The 20,301-nt window shown below is 42.1% G+C and overlaps 1 protein-coding gene across 1 annotated transcript in view; it reads left to right on the top strand.

The window, feature by feature from the left end:
- Crybg3 (crystallin beta-gamma domain containing 3) overlaps nucleotides 1–20,301 on the top strand; it is a 97,009-nt gene that overhangs the window by 47,681 nt on the left and 29,027 nt on the right. The window contains exons 7-15 of the mRNA XM_051191716.1: nucleotides 299–446; nucleotides 4,690–4,826; nucleotides 5,560–5,674; nucleotides 6,755–6,790; nucleotides 8,955–9,088; nucleotides 12,271–12,397; nucleotides 18,376–18,518; nucleotides 18,616–18,742; nucleotides 19,599–19,631. Of these exons, the coding sequence (XP_051047673.1) occupies nucleotides 299–446; nucleotides 4,690–4,826; nucleotides 5,560–5,674; nucleotides 6,755–6,790; nucleotides 8,955–9,088; nucleotides 12,271–12,397; nucleotides 18,376–18,518; nucleotides 18,616–18,742; nucleotides 19,599–19,631 (1,000 nt within the window). The remainder of the gene's footprint in view (nucleotides 1–298; nucleotides 447–4,689; nucleotides 4,827–5,559; nucleotides 5,675–6,754; nucleotides 6,791–8,954; nucleotides 9,089–12,270; nucleotides 12,398–18,375; nucleotides 18,519–18,615; nucleotides 18,743–19,598; nucleotides 19,632–20,301) is intronic.

Raw genomic sequence — 20,301 nt, 5'->3', positions numbered from 1 at the left:
TGACCCATCATGTGGGTTCTGGGAACTGAGGCCATGTCCTCTGCAAAAGTGACCACTGCCCTTACCTGCTGAGCCATGTCTCCAGCTCCCTCCCATTTTGAATATCTTTATTTCCAATTTTTACACATCTTCTTACACTTAAGTTATTCTGTATTACTAATATTTCAAAAGTAGCCCTCTACGCTAATATCAGGAGCTAACCTAGCCTTAAGAAATGCATATAGCAATCTGTGGCCCTTCTCAGTACCCTCTCCTCGAGAGGCTGATTCACTGGCCCCTTGTGCTTCTGTTTGCTCAGCTGGATTTTATATGAGAAGCCCCATTTCCAAGGTCAGAAATGTGTGTTGGAAGAAGGGGAGAAGGTGTTAAATCGGGACTGGCTTCATCAGAACAAGAAGCACCCAGAAAGAAACTTTGTACTGGGCTCCATCAAACGCGTCTTAAAGGTAACACAGCTGCCTATTTTCCACTGTTTTTATTTTGATCTTTATCAAGGGGTAAAGTTGTCCTGTGGCCTAACAGTGCTAAGAATTGTTGCTAATGTTCATGCTAACGTATTTATTTTCATATTTAAATTTATATATATCAGGTGTTTAAGCAAAAGCTTAAACGTATAAAATGTAATAATTTAAAATAACTAAAAATGTGTGTGTGTGTGTGTGTGTGTGTGTGCGCGCGCGCGTGCGTGCCTGCCTGCCTGCCTGCCTGTGTGGAGGGACTGTGGGTATGTATGTATGGGGATGTGGGCTGGGGTATGTGTGCATAGCAATAGTAATGAAGAGAATGAGGTCATAAATTTGGGAGGCTGAGCACAAAAGGAGTTGCAGTGGGAGGAAGGAATATATGCAGTGCTCAAGCATGAAGATTTGAAGAAAATTTTACAAGTTAATCATTTGTGTGGAAATCATCCATGATTAGATCTATGTTATGAAACTTTTGGTAGTTGAGGAGAAAAATTAAAGGCAGTACCCAGAAATGTTCAAGTTACAATAAATGTGTCTCTGTGTACTATATATAAGTCAGAGCTATGAACAAATTCCTATCTAACAAGTACCCATGCCTGCTCATGGGCCTGATGGCTCTAGTGGGCAGTGGGAATAGACACACTGCAGGCTTTGAGCCTTCTCAGGTTACTTGAAGTCTGGAGAAGAATTTGACTTGGGAAGGTATCCTCTAGGGACCCCTGGGACACGCAGAGAAAAGGTACATCACCTGAGTCAGAATCATGAATAGGTAAACAATAATTAGCATGGTAGACAAGTGAGTCTTGGCAGAGCCTCTTTGGCCAAACGTGTGTGTGTGCGCGTGTGTGTGCGTGTGTGTGTGTGTGTGTGTGTGTGTGTGTGTGTGTGTGTGTGTGTGCACGTGTGTGTGTGTGTGTGTGTGTGTCATTAATGGCACTGAAGAAAGATGAATGGGGCAGGTAAGACAGTGTCTTTCATTTTTGGAAACTAACTGTGACGGTCTTTGCAAAGCAAATTTAAGAGGTTCTTTTAATTATCTAACTTAGTACACATTTCTTGAAATGAATTGTTAACGTGTGGTAAGAATCTTTTGGGATTTGCATAGCTTGCGGTTCTGTTCCGTCCTTGGGATTGTCAGGTACCGCCAGACCAAGCCTAGTGGGGTAAAATGGTAAAGATTTGGCAACCCTTACTACTCTAGTCAGTCAAACAAGTGCACATTTGCACACCTGCCCTTTGCTCCGGATGTATTATAAGAAAACAGTGAGTTGTGCTCTCATTTTTCCCTCTCCCTTTTGCTTGTTCAGTGAGTCATCTTTTTCTGTTGTGGTGTGATTGATGGGTCATATCTTCAACAAGCCAGCCCCTCGTGTTGGAGGAAAATGCATAAACATTTTAAAAAGTTAAGAATGAGGCATGGAGCTCCTCCTCCTGCTGTGTGGGAGCTCTGCCTAGGGATGCCTTCTTTCTCCTGGTGGCTCTCGCCCTGCCCAGACTTGTCTTGTCCAACGTCGTCTTGTTTCATCATCTGGTTTCAGTTGATCTCCTCTAACCTCGAGGTCCCGATTTAACGGTGTCTTCACTTGGTTGGGAATAAATGCAGCAGGCGCCTTCAGTACAGCAAGTGTTGATTCTATTTAAGAGTCATTATTTGCAGCCAGTGAAAATGATTAGGGCAGGGGTGACAATGCAGTGACTCCAGTGTAGCCTTTTCTGAAATCAGCCAGATTTTGTAAGTTTCCTTGCGTTGTACATTCATTTCAAAAGTATGATCTTTTCATTTTCACCAGAAATCACTTAGGTTAAAGCTGATATTAGTGGACCATGAAGAGAGATCATTGTTGGGTTAGACTGAAGACATCTTGTGTAAGATAGAGAAAACTTAGGTTCCCCCCCCCCTTGTTACCTACAATTCATTCTTACCGTTCCTCCCCTATAACCTTGATTTACGTACACTACTCACTATGAGTCTTCACCAAGATACATTAGTGAAGTGTGGCATAAGTAGAAAAGTGTTGAAGGAAGTGTGCACACTTGGAGTCATCTGTTTATCGTTGCTAAGTTACCATTAAGGAGCATCTAGTTGTAAGAGTTTGGCTGCCGTTGCCCATCAGTAATTACACAAGTCTTGAAAAGACGCTATTTTTGTGACTGCTCACCCCAGAAATGACAGCTTGGTGAAAACTGTTTCAATCACCACCACAACTGAAAATGCGGCTTGCCGTGTCTGAGCTTAAAGTCTTCTGTCTGTTTTCATTTTTCTCGTGAGCTGCCCTTGTGCCTTGGCTGCTTTGCTGTTTCCTTCGGTGTTACTGTAGACACGAATGCCTTTTCCCTTTTAAAGTACACCACCCAGACATTGTTTGTGTAACACAATGCAGAGGAAACTTGTTTGTGGGAGACATTTAGTTATGTATTCCTCCACTGTACCTCCGCTCCCCTGGGGACCATTAAGACCAGCATTTGAAGTAGCATTAGCAGCGCTCTGTTACCAACAGCACACCACAGACCCTGGAAGATTGACGGGTGACTGTTCTGGATGCTTCTGGCTGATTGTGAAGTGAAACTTCAGACATAGGTAGACTTTTCCATTTTAAAGGCCACTTAAGTTGTGCTGCTTTAGTTTTAGTGCAGTTTAGAGCTTATTTCTGAAAAGGAGATGTATACATTTATTTGCTTTCAGAAGTATTATCTTAAGGGAAACATTGAAGTTTGTATGTCATAATTATACATAATACACATCCTCTGCTATACATAATACACATCCTCTGCTAACACTTTTTAGTAGTCTGTTTATAGTGAGAATCCTTTCTCTTCAAGTGTATCATTTTTGGAAAGAGAATTGTGATAACACATTTTGAATAAAATATGTTGGTTCCCTAATTCTCTAGAATAGCATATTCTAGTTAATTCTTAAATTATTTCATTTACTAATGAGAGTGATTGAGAATTCAGTATATGGAGTGTTTAAAAAATTTAAAATAGCAAAACTTCCAATTAAAAGGAAGTTGTCCAGTCTGTAGTTCCAATTAAAAGGAAGTTGTCCAGTCTGTAGTTAGTGGAGACTCTGATTATTGCATGTAGTCATTTTACTTGTATTTCAAATGTTAGAGGTGAGAATTCTGTTACTGAACCTTGACTTGCATGATTAAGCAGATTACATGATTAAGCAGATTGCATGATTACAGATACAGAATGGTATCTGTAATTTTGGAAAAGGGAAAAATGATTGCTTAAGAAAGGACAGTGTTTTTTAACCATCATTCAAGGAGCATTAGACTTTTAATAAGAGACTTTCCTTAATAAAGGGGGCTGTCACATCTTGAACAGAATGTATAAAACACCCAGAGACCTGTGCTGGTGTGTGTCTGGGGAGCATGACACATTCTTGATACTGTTCAGAAGGAAAACCCAAAGGCAATCTGTGTGTGTATCCAGGGAGTGTCACAGGGCAAGCAAGCGGCGCTCTTAAGAGGTCCCTGGTTTTAAGGCGCTCTAGCCTGACTCTTAGTTGTGAGTGAGTTATAGTTACTATTGCAGTTTGCACCAGAAGTGGGAACAGATTAAAAAGAGCTTGGCGAGTGCATTTTTAAAGGAAGGCCTGATAGTGGGTGTCTCATTTTTAAAGGCTGGGGTAGAGTCAGATTTCATAATACCTTTTATCATCAAGCCAACTTGCCCTGAAAAAATAAGAGTCCCACAAGTAGGAAAACACATTTCCTTCCCCCTCACCTCTAGTTCCTTCTCCTTTGTTGATGTAAATTGGATAAATACACCGGAGGGGCAGTGCCTCTCCCTTATTTATTTTTATGTCCCCCAGGAGATCAGCTTTTATTTAAGGCCCTTCCTCCCTTCAGGCTTTGTTATGCTCCTGAGAAGGAAGGCTTGCAGAACTTTGGCACTCAAAGCCTTCAGTAACTGAGCCATTCTCAACGGGACAAGCATTTTAAAAATGAAGCAGGCAGAGGGGTGGGGGGAGGAGAAAGAAAAGGCGGCAGTAATTTTTCCAGCAACGTTCATGTGATTGTTGCATTATTCATTTGACTCCTGAGAAAAACTTTGTTTAGAAATTTGCTTAAGGATCACCAGTGCCTGCCTTGTGTTGTTTGATGGAGGAGTCCCAACGCACAGTGAAATCATTGTTACCATGTGTGCAGGGCATCTGGAACACTAGCCTGTGTGTCTCTAGATGATTTCAAAGGCTTTTTTTTTTTTTCTTTTCCAGGACTGTAGTGTTCCAGAGATAGAGCTGTGCCCACAGTCTGACCCTGGGTGCTGCCCTATCTACATCCATCGAGCTGTGCCCAACCTGGAAGAACTGAACATCCCCAAGTCTGCATCCTTCACTGTGAAGTCAGGAGTGTATGTGTCAGCTCTTTCTTAATTGCAGTGATTGGTGGCCCCCAAAGTTTACCTTTTTGCTTCACGTTTCAATACATGATGTACGGTTTCTGGAGTTTTAGCTAGTGTTGTTTATGCTTCTGAATACCTGGATACCTAAGAAAGACTTCTTCCTGGTTTAAAACAGATGTCCCTGTCCTTCTTTGGATCCAATTAACACTTTGATGCAGGTACAGAGTTCCCAGCCTCCCTGATGGATGGATAACGTTGTCTTTATCTAACACAGTTTGGGACTGGGAAATAAAACCGTGTTCCCTGACCTAGGTCAACTGTTGATCCTGTCTCAGTATCAGGCACCCACTTTGTGTTTTCGTTCCCTGTTCCTGAAAGGCCAAGGTGGCTCGTTCTCACCTTGTTGAGCCCTCCTGGGGTGCCAGCTGGCAAACAAAGATTTGCTGTTAGTGTTGACTTCTCAGTTATAGTCTGCTTGCATTAAAGATACCACATGTTTTAGGTCTTAGAAAATCCTGGGACAGAAATTAATAAGCAATGCTCAGAAACAAGCCATAAGGTAGAGAGTATATGAATGTAAATACTTAAGAACATGTTAGCCTTCCTCTTCATATGCTAATGACCTTGGTATGTTTTTAGTGTAATTCTATCATGGAATTTTTTTGATAGCCACTTTTCTGCCTATAGAGCCAAATCAAAGTATTATTATCATACTTTAACCAACCATTTGTACCTTGTCTAGTTGGCTGGCCTACCCAGATATTAATTTTAAGGGGCAAGCTACAATTTTGGAGGAAGACCAGGGGCTCTTTGAGATTTCTGCAGCAGAAATGAAATCACTGCATCCTCTCCAAATGGTAAGCAGATACAACCCGAGGCTCTCCTCTTCCCCAACAGCTGCACGTGCAGATCAAAAATTGTCACTGCTGAGGGCCCTTGGTCTCAAGACACAAATGCATACACCACTGGATTGACACACTGTACATTGTGTTTCTGTTCATATTATGCAAGATGTTTGCCTTTGCTTTGAACTGTGGCAAGCTTATCACAATACATACAGTGTTTTAAAACTAAGCGTTGCGTGAAATTTTAAATATTTAATAAAATCCAGAGTCTGACTTGTTGGCGCTCATTAGAAAATTAGTTGTAGAATATTGTCTCTTCCAGTTTAATAATGAATAGTAAACTCGGCATTAATAATAAATTGGTTGTTCTTTTAGTGTTTACCATCTTAAAGATTAAATAACTGCCTGCAGCATCTCTGTGGCAAACTTTATTTCTGAGGAGCAAACTGTTGGCTCAAGTATAGGCTGTGTGATAAAACATGCTTGGTTCTATGCCTTGGAAAATAGAAACAAGGACAAATGCAGAAATTTTAAGAAACATTGCAATGTGGAATAGCATTTTAACACATAACATTTTGTAGTTCAGGCTTTGAGAATGACCACTATTTATAGTGTACAGTCTTGCTGTCATAAGGGCATTAGGTGTGATCAGCTATGTTGCGGAACTGGGGTGGGGGTAGGAGGTGTAGAGATGGGTGCGGTGCCCTAATTTAGAAAACCTATGTGGTTGTAGGGATGCGCTTGGATACAGGGCTTAGAAATCTGCTCTGCCAAGTGTATCTTCTGAAGCTATTAGCAGTTTGCTCTTCTGTTTGGGATACTCTAAGCTGCAATCACGCCTTTAGTTGTTTGTGTTTGTTTAAAGATCCTTGAGTTCTGAGCTGAAAGCTTTTAAATTTTTCTTGCCCCTCTCTGCTGTTGTAGATCGGTCTGACTTGGTTCTGACTGCTGTAAGGGTTCTGAATTTACCATCGTTCAGTTTGAGTGCTGCATTGTCTTAGCTAATGAGATTTTTGTAACCTACACATAGCTTTGTTACTTTCCCCCCTCTTTATGTATTTACGTTGTCTTTAAATATCTCATCATCTTTAGGGCGGACTGAAAGTGGAAATGCCTATGAACTTAAAGGTAAGTTTTGAACTACAGGCGAGCTCAAAAGATTGAACACTAGTCTTCAAGTATTTTGATATAAGACCATTTACGTGACTACCTAACAAGACTTCATCACTTGGGAAGTGACTGTGTAGAAGGTTTTCAGGGGACCCATGCTGTGGCTGTGCATGGGGAGTGAAGAGAGTGTGCAGAGATGTAGGCCTGTGGTGTCACCTCCCACAGACCCACCCGGTGCCCACTGGGAAAGGGGCAGGTTTGATTTTTGTCTGGTGGTGGAGGTTGAGATGGAAACTGGGTACTCACGTGACTTCAAGTGAACGCCACATGATTTGAAAATGATGCTGAGGAAGAGGTCAGTGCGGATGAGAGTCACAGCCAGCTCCTGTTGGATGGATGGATGTGAGCTTGCAAGCATGACAGCCTGAAAGGGAGGGTAGCTAGCGTAGCTAGCGTAGCTAGCGTAGCTAGCGGCAATGGCAACTGGGTGGCTGAAGTGACAGGGTCAAGCACCGTACGGGAGGAAGGGATAGAGTTACAAATATGTGTAAGGGGAGATGGGGAGAAAATGTGTGGGCAGTGGTCAAAATGCAAGCAGCCTACAAAGGTAGGAAGTAGCCCCTCCAGCCAGGGGCGCATGTGGGAGGCATCCACCCATCCTCGATTCTCACACAGCAGGACCCAGTGCTGCCAGGCCTCTTCCTTTCTCCACATCACAATGCTCAGTCACACGGAAGGAGTCTTTTAAAGCTCACATGTCTCATTGCATCTTCCACACCCTGACTGCACTGCAGGCCGGGGTCTTCTGAATTTTAGGAACACGTCAGCCTAGTCTCCATCCTCAGGTATACTGTTCTGGTTTGGAATGAGGGCAAAAAGTTTCCAAGTTTCCCAGGTGATTCAAAATGCAGCGAAGGCCGCAAAGTGCTGATCTGACTAATGAAGGCAGAGCTACCCTCCACACTCTCTGCCACTCCTGCTGCAGCTTCCAAGGGTGGTGAGTCACAGGGCGATGTGTGAAAGGCTGAGCTGTCCTGGGGCGTCTGCACTTCCACAGGTTGTAGGGCTGTACGAGCAGATTGGTTTTCAGAAGTAACCACAACTTGCCAATTAGGAATTAATCAACATTGATGATGTCCTAAGAGCTTCTTCGTGATTACTGCTCATCACATGCAGCGAGTACTATGCCTGAATAAAATTTGATTGCATGTATAAGATTTATATAGCTTAACTTTGTTACATATGTGGGATCATTATATAGCTTCCTAGGAAAAGCTAGTGTATAGAATCAAGATCAGTGTTAAGGTAATGTTGTTCAGTCTATAGTGTTGCAAGTTTTGTTTTTTGGAAATGAGTTATTTTTGTTTAGTTTTGTATTTACTTATTTGTCACCAAGCTCTTCGGTGTCAGTTGTATAAAAATTACTCCATTAGCCACAGGAAGGACAAAGGGTGAGGTGTGGAGAGATCAGCAGTTACCACAGTCATGTAATTAAGGTAGGGGGTCCTTGAGGGTTAAAAAACAGCACAATAGCCAAGTGTTAACAGTTCTCTCCTGCCATCCCCCTGCCTCCTGCTCTCCTCATCATACCATCTCCAGATTGGAACAAAATGTTCAGTTAGCAAAACACTTGCGTTTCCAGTCCTCTCTTAGTTTCAGGAAGTATTGCATTTACATTTAAAACTTCATATGCTACCTTTTCAGCAAATAGCAACAGCTATACAAGGCAGCCATGTCATAAGAAACTTTATTTGGGTTTTGAACTCAGCAGGTAATTTAGTTTTATGCCCTGGAAGTGAGTGCCAAATGTTTCTCCGTCTTAAGGGGTGTGAGGAGGATCTCTAGAGAATTCACAACACAAGAGTGATACAAAGAAAGTTCAGGAATCACCTATAAAGCAGTTTAGCCTACACGTTGGTTCTAGCGTTTGGGTAACCAGAAAAATGTATCAATAGCCAGGTACATTAATGTGAGAGGAACACGAGAAGAAATGATTGACCCTAAGAATGATACTGGTTCATCCATACTTGGTGAATATCAAATGCTGTACTATATTGTAAAATTAATTTAAAACACAGATGTTGCTCCCTGTCGATGGTTTGTCTTTAATGCCACTTAAGTAATTTGAAGTCTATCTGTGGTATAATATGAGCACATTAAATAACAGTTTCCTGTTTTTCAGGTTATCCTTTATGAAAAACCTCACTTCCATGGACGTATCAAGGAATTTAGTGAACATATAGATTCTGTCCCTAAGTTTTTAAAAAACGATAAGGACTTCCATGGCATTGGATCAGTCCGTGTCATTGGTGGAGTGTGAGTATATTTTCAATACATGATTTATTACTCTACGTTTAAGATTAGCTGAAACAATGTGTTAAACAAGACAAAATCAGCCAACCTTAACCTTGCAACCTATCTCCTTTCTATTATGTATTATGTAAAATATATAACTTAGTACTGATTAGACCTACTTACTGGTTTTAAAGAATTTGAAATAGAAACTATACTGTGTATTTAATGTAAAATTTTAACACCTGGCATCATAGATTTAAACTAAAGCATCATAGAAGACATCATAGAAGAATTACAAAGTAAATTTCTATTTTTTTTCCAGACTATGAACTTGGGGAAGGCCTGGCTTTTTAATCTGCTATTCTGTTGATCTATTGATGTTGACTAACTTATGTTCCAAGGGCCTTGTTAGTGAATTGTCCCATTAACATGATAGCATGAGCCCTATGATCCCAACCAAAGTCAAGAGTTTGGACACTGTGGTCTCTTTTCCTGGAAGCATTTTCGATGGAACCATCCAAAACCCACTAGATATAAACACAGGGGTGTTGCTGTGACCCCAGTCTCAATCATCATCATTACTCCAGCAAAAGCCCCAGGAAATTTGTAACGAGGCTGGTCTTTGCCTCTCTGTTTTGTGTTCTAAGGGGGTGAAAATACCAAGACGAAACTTAGCTCAAAGGTGATTTTCTGTTGAGAAGCCCATGATGGGATCCATCGAGAAACATGCTCATGTCTCCCTTCACACACTGGTTATTTCGAGTGTGGCTCATTTTAATGTCACGCAGTGATGTAACATCATGTAACTTGTTAATGCCCCTCTATTAAATGATGCTTTTAAAATAGTCATAGGTATGAACCTGTCTGCAGTCACCTCTGGTCCTTTATTTGCCGTTTGTGATACAAACCAATGACTGCCATACCAGCCAAATGAGAATAGAAGAAAACTGTAATACACTAGATAAGTAGGTCATATTGATACTTGGTCTGCTATGCCAGTAATCATTTAATTACTTATCCCCAAGTTAAAAGTGTTACTTGTTGTTAAAAGGACAGATACAGTTTGGGTAGACGTGTTTTTAGTCTGTTGTGTTCATTTGTAATGCTGGATGGTTCATGGGCACACATGCATAATTATTAAAATGGCTGCTATAGATGGTTTTTGTCTTTTTCTTCCCTGAGGCCTAAATGGTTTCCCCTGTTCACTAGATGGACTTAAAACTAGTTTTCTGCTTTAGGAACAAAGTTGTCTGCTAAAATTTAGTGTGATGAATTTTTCTATGTTGCTTTTTTTTTTTTTAAGTCAAAGAATGGCCTGTGATAGAGAATACACACTTAAAAGTTTTATGTGAGAGTCGAGAAATGAAAACTAGATTATTTTCCACTACTCTCATTTCTTGGCTTTTTAGCTGTTTAACTTTATGTATGGAGAGTATGGTTTCTTCATCCCTTTCCTGCCTTGAGGAATCTGAGGGCACGCCTATAATCCCAGCAGTCCGGAGGCAGAGACAGGCCGATGTCTGTGAGTTCAAGGCCAGCCTGGTCTACAAAGTTAGTTCTAAGACAGCCAGGGCTACACAGAGAATCACTGTCAGAGAGAGAGAGAGAGAGAAAAAGACTGTTATCCAACTGCTTTTGAATAGTGTGCATTTAAAATATCTCAATACATCTAATCAAATTTTAGTCTATGAAAAACAGGGGTTATAATTTCTTTACTGTTATGAAATAAAGTAACCTTAATTCATCTTTTAACACTAAGGTCTTGGTGCTGTTCATTATTTTTCCCAATCAAATATTGTTCAAAATGGGCTTCAAATAACTTCCTTTGTATGATAGGAAGCTTAGACTGTTAAGTTTTCTGTGAAGTGTATTTTCAGGGTTTAGGAGCATGATCATGTTAGCACTGCCCATAGGATAAGCTCACTACAACTTACCAATATGTTTATAGGCTCATCCCACTTCCCATGGAATTCCACTCTCCAACAGTGCATACAGCTAGAAACAGAAGGGCAAAGAGGGGAAGGACACTGAAAGTGTCCAACTCTGTGCTGTGTGGAAAGAGTTTGATTGTGTGTGTGTACGTGTGTGTGTGTATACACACACACACACACGTACATGTACACATATACACACGTACACACACGTACACACACGTACACACGTACACACATGTACACACACGTACACACACACGTACACACACGTACACACACACGTACACACACACACACATATTCACTGCTGCAGAGGGGTAGAGAAAAAGCAATAATAATACCACTACTTGTGGGCTTTTATTTATCAAACTTCTGACTCTGCAGTCCCTTATTTGGAGGATAAGAATAGTCACCATCACTAACTATCCATTTAGAAGGCCCCACCCTTCCTTCTTCATGCAGCGAAAGGCTACTTTTTGTGGGCGGCACGTTTTGTGAGTCGTCTACACCCACAGCTCGCACTGCATTAGGTACCGTGTTCTAATCTTTATAAAAAGGTAAGATTCACAGAGTGGCCTCAAAGTGCTTATCTGTGTCTCCTGATGCTGCTTTAAGGCTGGAACTCAGGAAACATGTGTCCCTGGAAAGTACTCTGCAGAATGCTTCCTGTTTCCAAGCTGAGCACTGATAAGATGCTAGGATGAAGGTTTCCCACCCATTAGTATTTACAGACATTTTAGTCCACGACGGGGTTCCAGCTCAGTAGTCTTTCCCAGTTTCTCCTTGGGAAACTGCCTTCCCCATATTGTTTTTTTTTTAGCTGCAGCTGGGTAAAGGGTTCCTTTGGCCTAAACCGTGGGTAAATGATTAATAAAATAGTCTTTCCTTGGTCCCAGAAGGGCTTAATCAGTGTAAAGAAAACAACTTCCTTGGATCTTAGTGTGGGTTTGAGACTTCTCATTGGCTGTATGGTACTTAACATTGTTTGTACCTGGCATATTATTCGATGACCACGGTGAGATATGGTACTAGTCATTCCACACACTCTTAACGAGCTTGCTCTGTTGCAATTCTACAATTAACCTTTTATTGGGAAAAGATTCCACACTATAAAAATTATTGAACCACGAGATGCATACCATGTGACCGTCTTTGTGCGTGGAAGCGAGTGAGGTCATTCTGAATACGAGATCAACAGCTTTGTCCTTTTCTCTTTTGCTCCCTGCGTTAGTTTTACCAGTGGTTCACTTGAGTCTCCTGTATTTCTAGATGGGTGGCCTATGAAAAGGAACATTTCAAAGGCCAGCAATTCCTACTTGAAGAAGGAGACTTTGAAGACAGCAGTGCTTGTGGAGCACTAAGTGGCCCCATCATGTCTTTCCGGTACCTACAAGCTGTGAGTCTGCATTCTTAACACTGATTTGTACCTGTTTTACAGGTGATTTTGGATAGCGCACGAGTTCACAGCACCCGTGAGCATCCAACCGAACAGGGCTTACCTGTTTTTCTTGCCTGTGGTGGTTGTCATAGAGTATTTTTTTTTTTCCCCTTTCTTTCCTGTTTTAAATTTTCTTTTAGTTTTTGAAACAGGGTTTCTTTGTGTAGACTTGGCTGGAACTCTTTGTAAACCATGCTAGCCTAGAATTCTTAGAGACCTTAATGGCAGGTACCATTAACTCTGTAAATACTTTTGAGCACCTCCATTGTTAGATGTATAGTGATAAACAGGGCATTCGGTACCCTGAGTCCCTCATGCCAACACCCAGAGCAGGCAGTTGGGCTGTGACCAGGTTAAGTACTCTGTATCTAGAAAATGGGCACTTGGTCAGTTCCTGCCTGCCTGGAGTACAGAGGCCTGCATGGGAAAGATGATGGCTCAGCTGAGGCTCCTGCCCAAAGTCACCGAGTGAGAAGTTTGCAGGCTGGGTGGACAGCGCAAAAGGAAAACAAAGGTTATTTTATAGCAAGAGATCGGCCCATGTTAATGGGTGAAGTCTATGGAGTTGAACCGTAGGTTCTCAGCTGGGGGGGGGGGGCGGTGCTTTAACCGTGTGGCGCTATCTGGAGACATTTTGGATTGTTGATGTTTCAAGAGAGTGGGTTTACTGACATCTAGTGGGTAGAAGCCAGGAAATCCTGCTATAGCCCTGTGTTGTACATGCCTTCCCCAACAATAAAGAATAACAGGATGGACTCCGAGGACAGCTCATTGGGTAAAAGCGCTGCTGCCAAGCCTGATGACCTGAGTTCAATCCCCAGGATACACATGGTGGAAGGCGGAAACTGGTTCCCTTAAGTTGTCCCCTGTTGTGTACACACACACACACACACACACACACACACACACACAGAGGAACATAATAATGACAACAGTAGTAGTGAAGAATGTGAGCGCCACAGATCCTCACAGTGCTGAAGTTGAGAAACTTGCATGAAATAAGGTCTGGTATGTTTAGAAAATACAGTCAAGTCAGGGTGTTGTGAGAGAGAACTTTGGAAGGATGAGTCCAAACAGTGAAGGAAGGCCTAGTGCCAGGGAAGAGTTCGGATTCATTCATCTGATCGGTGATTGTGGGCCACTGGTGGACTCTTAGGCCTAGTGGACGTTTGAAGATTGGTGGCTTAGGAAGAGCATTCTGGTGACCATTTGATGAAATAGAACAGTTAAGGAGGAGATAATGCCGGAGCTAAGAGGTCTGGAATATGATAGAATTCCAGGGTAGAATGGAAGCCAGAGAGATGATGGGTATTAGAGCGTTCCTAGGATATTGGGGCTTATCAAATGTGGCTTGTTATTCTGACCCACTCTCTGGATTTTTTAAAGTATCTCCAGTAATGGTTCTCAACCTGGGGATCCAACGACCCTTTCTCAGGGTTTGCATATCAGATATCCTGCATACCAGATGTTCACATTAAGATTTGTAACAGTGTAGTTACCATTTTTTTCTTTTTTTAATTGTCATGAGCCAAATACTTCCTTTAAATGATTAATCCGTTTATTTTAATGGCTGCCTTTTTCATTGTTTTCTTTTTGCGATCCATTTGTGGTTGGTAAGGGGGAAATGTAGCCCCACCTTTTTGGAAAGGCTAAAATGTGAACATTTTGAAAGTTCCTTAATTGGTAAAAGAAAATAGAATAATGCCACCAGAGACTGAGTGGAAATTGCCCATTTTGAAGGTGCCATTCTTAGAAGCCAATAATTTGTTATTTATACCTTACCTTGAGAAAATAACATGTAATATAATTTGAAATAAAGTTATAGTAACCTTGAGAGCATTATAGCAAAAACATTGACGGATGGGGTAAATTTGTAAAATGAATGACTTTGATAAAGTTTTATGCACAGACAAATGTACCCATTAGATTCTGTGTAGTGAAGTGCTTTTCCTTTGTAATTTGTAGTCCTAAAAAGAATTTTTTTAAAAAAATGTAGTCCATCCTTACATTTAGGTTTTATTTAAAAAAAATTTTTTTTTTGTAACAGTGGCAGAATTATAGCTATGAAGTAGGAACAAAACAAATTTTATGGTTTGGGGGGGGGTCATCACAGCATGAAGAACTATGTTAAAGAGTCATGGCTTTAGAAACGTGTTTTCTTACCACCCGGCTGTTATTGTAATCTCTTCCCAAAATGACCTCTGTTGTATTTCTAGGATGTTCCTCAAGCCCTCCCTGAGGGAGCTAGTACTGAGAGGGGTAGTGATCACAGCCTCACATAAAGTTTAGATGACCACGGGGGTGTGCCCTCTGATTCTTAGGTTTCTGCCTGTGTGACCCCGAAGCCTGTATGCCCCCCCCCCCGCCATTAGGCAGGAGGACCTGGAAGAGAAGGTGCACAGGGGACAAAGGGGAGCTGCTTTTTTTCCACAAATGATCTTTTAAAATAAGAAAATAAGGTTTTTTTGTGAGAGAAATTGAGGTTGAATACGGGAGTTGTTTTTGAAGCAATGGATGGATAACTTTTAAAATGTTCATTCTGATACACAAAGACCACATATCCCACCTAACCACCAATAGGAAAAAAGACAAAACTAAGCCCAACAAAGCCTGCTTTCCTCTTTGGGCCACTGTGGTCACATGCACTGAGGAATTTGGGGCCACGATGCTAGCCACTGGTACTCGATATTAAATACTTAAAATGATCCCCCAGCCTACTTAGGAAGGGAATCAGGTGAGATCTTTAAGGCTTTGAGAAATGTTTAGAATGAGTTGGCATCTCTGAACAGCAACCGTGACTAAAGCAACTGAACAAAAAACAGCTCCAAGTCACTGACTGGAATCTGCCAAGAGTTAGAAATGCAGAAAGGAATATTATAACAGAGAGAGCTAAATCAAGAGATTTCATGTGGACAAGAGGTTTTTATAATGTATGGTAGAAAAAATGTCATAAACATTAATTTCTGCTGTGCAGAAAAGTTTGCAGCATGTATGCCAATTATGAGCTAGTTTTGTAATAAATACGTAAACGTGCTCTTCAGATAAAACCTCTTCTGTTCTATCTTTAAGTTAGATTTTAGGATGACATTACAATCGTCACAAAAATCTTAGAATTTGCCATATATTATTTATGGCTTTCCTAGAGACTTGCACTAATCTTGACAGAAGCTCCTGTGATTCGGCTGAGCATGTTGGGGGTTAAGCAGATTGAAGAGTGAGTATGTCTTTCTATAGATCACATCTTATAATGCCCATTTCCATTGTTCCAAATACGTGGCCTTAAGGACCACCTGCACAGGAGAAAGCAGGATTCCCTGCCATCAAAAGCTTGTTAGGCTTGCTAATTCACTGGTAGCTATGCATATGTTTACATGACTTTCAGATGCTATTCCAGAAGTCTGTCACTAGTGTGCATCCAGATGAATTATACTAAAAAAACTAGGTATTTTTAGACATAAAATGTATGTATATATTGTCCAAAGTCTTTAAAGACATGGTGTTGAAGGTACATTTTGAAGATATGTGTGTTCCTCTGCCAGGCACACAATCACAGGAGTGGTTGTGACCCTAAGCTGGTACGACGTACCGTACCTTTTCCCTGGGGACTGGGGTGTCTTTAACCTGGGAAAGGGGGTAGCATGGCCCTTACAGTCTCGTTTAAAGTCTTGAGATATCACCATGCCAGCAGGCAGGGAAGCTGTGTCATGTGGTGTGCCGTGTCAGCTCAGCTATCCTGGCTACAGCACATGGAACACTCTGGATTTACTAAGGTCAAATAGCGGATATGTTCCTCCGGGATAATGGGAACTGTGCCATTGAATGATTTGAAGAGGACAAGGAGAAATGCATTCCCAGCTCCAAGTGAGTCACTCAGATATTCACGTGTAGCGGATTGCTTTTTAAGAAAGTGGAACACTGAAAGGAATGCGGTGGAGTTCAGGCTTCCGGGTGGAGGAATTTTATCCATTCTCTTCCTCAATAAAATGTGCTCAGCGTGTATGTTTTCCTTCAGCTTTATGCTAGCTGCCCGTGTAGATTTACTTCTGCTGTTTGATTTTGCTCTTTGCCGGGCCCAGCATCTGCCTTCAGACCTCTGAACTCAGGTGGAGTTGGAGAGCACAATTTCACCCAGGTCTCCACGGGCTCCTAGATCGCAGTGTCACCCAGGGTCATGGCGTAGGAGCCCCTCCTCTCCTTAGCTCCAGGCCTCGCAGTCACACACGGCCTGAGCCTCCAGACCATTTTTCTCAGCGGACCCTTCTGGCTGTACCCACTCCTCTACTATTCACACAGTGTGATGTGTGCAAGTCATGACTCAGGTCAAACACATCCCTGCTAGCGTGAGTATGTCTGAGTTGAGAGGGCAGACAGACAGCAGGCATGCAAATGCCAGTTCTCTGTCCTTCTCCAGTGAAGCATCAATCCAAGGCACTTCTCAGTTTACTGTGCTTTCCAGTCCCAAGGTCCCAACACAGGGTAAATACCAGGTACTCACAGAACCAGAGGAGCTAGCTATGGAGACAGGAGTTTGAGTCATGAGAAACAGGCAGGAGAGGTCACTGACTGAGCTGCCCCTGAGCCTTCCCTATTAGGGTTAGATCTGGTTCTGCTGGTCATTGTTGATACTGGTTCCTGACAAGCACCAGCCTGAGCCCTGTTCAGCCCTCACACTTGCCCTAAGCTGGCCAGTCCACTTTCAGCATGGAGGAACAGAAGCGGTGTCTATGTCTGTGAGCTTCTGATGGTGAGGTCCCTGAAAGGTGACCACAGGTTATTAAAGTCTCATCCCTCACTCATAGGGCTTAAGTGTGTGCATGCGGCCCCCCCCCCCGTGTGTGTGTGTGTGTGTGTGTGTGTGTGTGTGTGTGTGTGTGTCACAGGTTGACATCACATGTCTTCCTCCAGATCTTTCCCCTGGATTGTTCTAGCCAGGGTCTGGGTCACAGAAACTGGACATCACTGATTGAGCCAGAGTACCAGATGTGCTTGCTCTACTGGGTCCAGTGTTTTTGTTTGTTTCGTTTTTATTTTTATTTATGTTTTATAATTTTATACACATATACAGTGGAATATGATCTTAATGCTTATCATGTCTGCTTCCCAGCTTTCCTTATATGTCCCCAGTGTGCACCCACCAGCTTTATGTTCCTGCCTTTTTAAAATGAAAAATTGGGTGACTCATCCGTTCCAATCATTGCTGCCTGTGTGCATGGGTGTAGGACTGTCCTTTCGGTTTTGTGTCTCCCCAGGTCAGGTGTGGAGCAGTGGGAGACTGTGTCTTGCAATGTCCCTCCACACCTCACCTGGGAGGTCACGTGGTTAGTGTTGTGAGCTCTATCACCATGGCTTTGAGTCCAGATCTGTATTCGTCCACCCTAAGCTGTTAATCATTGATAAAAATGAAAGGGCAAGAACGTAAAGAAATTTGGTGACATTACATATGCAAAAAGAAGTGGAGAAATTGTATATGTATATATGTACATAAATATGTAAAATCCTTTAAGATCATGTGTGTTTACCATTGGATAGAGAGAAGTAGAGATTTTTTTTTCAGTTTTGATAACATGTATGTTTCATTATATATTATTTAAGTCTCTTCCTTGAAGAGCTGTGATAAAAAGTTGCATCTAGTCATTTTAAAGTTTCTTAGTTTACTGGTGAGATTAGGAAATTATTATGTGTTTGTCTTTAATGTGATATATCTAATCCTAGCAATTTACCTAAATCTGTTGACTAATTTCTGTTTATTTGACATAATTTTTCAGATTAGAGCAAATCCAGGCTTAATGTTTCTCTCTAAGCCATGTAGGCATCAAGATTACAGTTTCGCTAATCTATATTGGAATAGAGGTTCTTCCTAGAATTGTGTGAACATCATTCTGGCAGCATGTGGAATTGTGTGGCATGTGTTAAACAGCCCTCTTCCCTCTTTTCAGAACTTTATAGAATCCGCCATCACACTGTTTGAATCTGACCTCGAAAGTGGGAAGTTCATTGACATTACAAATCAGGAAATTTCGGACTTAGAAGAAATTGGCTTTGGCCGGGAAACAAGATCCATCCATGTGAAGAGCGGAGTGTGCGTAGCCCCTGGGGGCGGTGTGGGGGTGGTGTCGGTGGGGCTTGCAGCCAGGGGGCTTCTTGATTCTACTCCTCTCCTGTTCTCTCCCTACTAGATGGGTTGCCTACCGCCAGAAGTTCTTCTGTGGAGATCAGTACATCCTAGAGAAAGGAAAATACAAATGTTTTTTTGATTGGGGAGGATCAAGTAATACAATCTTGTCAATCCGACCAATCCAACTGGTAAGTGGAGGGTGGGGCAGACCAATGGCCAGAAGCATGTCACAGGGTACAGCTGACTGTGCAAAAAACATATTTTTAATGTGGTTAGATTGAGATTCTCTTTTGTGTTTCTATATACAGTAAATAAAATATCACATGGATTTCTCCTGATTTCCCAGGGAGTTAGTAGATCCAAACACGTACTTGAGGCATCTGGCATCCCTATTCTAGAACCAGTTCATTCAGTCAGCAGCATGGCTTCCTGCTTCTGACTTGTTAGACACTGTGCTGACTCACTGGAGACACAGGATGAGTGTGACTGCCCTGATGGCGCTTGATCTCTTAAAGGGAGAGAGATTCGTGGGCAGTTAATGATAGTGTGGTTAATGAGAAGATTAAGTGCGTAGATCATGCTGGAAGAGGTAGGGAAGGATGCTCCATCCGTGGGGGTTAAGACCTTGCCGAAGGAAAGGACACCTGGGATACCCTATGGGGGGGGGTTCTTCAGGTGGAAAGAACAGTCTGTCAAAGAGGGGGCTGTGTGCAGACCATAAAGTGACAAGCACCATGGTCGTGGTAAATGAGAAGCATCACAGAGTGGCTAGGATGTCTGTGCCTTGGTGTCAGAAACTGAGGCACTTTCTAAAATGCATGCACACATGCGCTCTTTTCTACTAGCTACAGGATTACTCAAACTACTAAAGTCATTCCAAGAAAATGCCTTAGGTTCTTGGGGACAGAAGGGGTTATAGGTAGATGAGGGAATTTGGTAAATCGGTGAGATCATGAAAATCTTTTTCTAGGGATATTTGCAAAACATTCTGAAGCCAGCTAAGATGATATGATGCAATTTTAAAAACATTTTAATGTCTTTCAGGAACCACTTGGGATAAATGAGCCTTCACATTTGGTATGTTTCAAAATAGTCTTAATTTGTCATTGTTGGAGTATTTACTAAAAGCATTTAGACTTTCTCAAATCTTTCTCTTTCCCTAAGATAACTTTTATTATGTGTCTGTGACAAAGCAACTTCCTGTTGTACTTGGTGTGTTTGAGCAGAGAAGTGTCCTTTCTCTTATTGGGATTGGCAGGGATTTGTCAATGGCATCGTTCATTTCCTCCTGACAGAGCTGTCGCTGTGACCACAGTGGGTGCTTGGAACCTGACCTCTCTCTTTCCAGTTGCCTGCCTGCTCTGTTCTGTCACTGTCCCGCTCAGTGCCTCATACCTCAATGTTCCTGGAGGAGTGGAGAGCTTGCAGCAGCCCCCTCTTCCTATGCTTATTATGTACACAGGCTTACTATGTACATTTTTTACTACATTGACTTCTTTATTTTCTTGGGAGGGGTGTGCTTTCCTGCCTGGCCTGGTGCATGTGTATATGGGCTGAGGACAACAGGTGGGAGAGGGTTCGCTCCTACCATGTAGATTACTGGTCTTCACACTCAGGTGACGAGCACCTTTACCCACGGAACTTTCTCATACTGATACTTGTATGATTTTTTTTTTTAAGTTCTAGTAACCTTAAAAATCTCTCTCTGTCTCTCGCTCTCCTCTCCGCACCCCCACCACCCCCCAAC

Source organism: Phodopus roborovskii, unplaced genomic scaffold (assembly GCF_943737965.1).
Source record: "Phodopus roborovskii unplaced genomic scaffold, PHOROB, whole genome shotgun sequence".
NCBI classification, from domain to species: Eukaryota; Metazoa; Chordata; class Mammalia; order Rodentia; family Cricetidae; genus Phodopus; species Phodopus roborovskii.
This window is presented reverse-complemented; position numbering and strand designations above follow the sequence as displayed.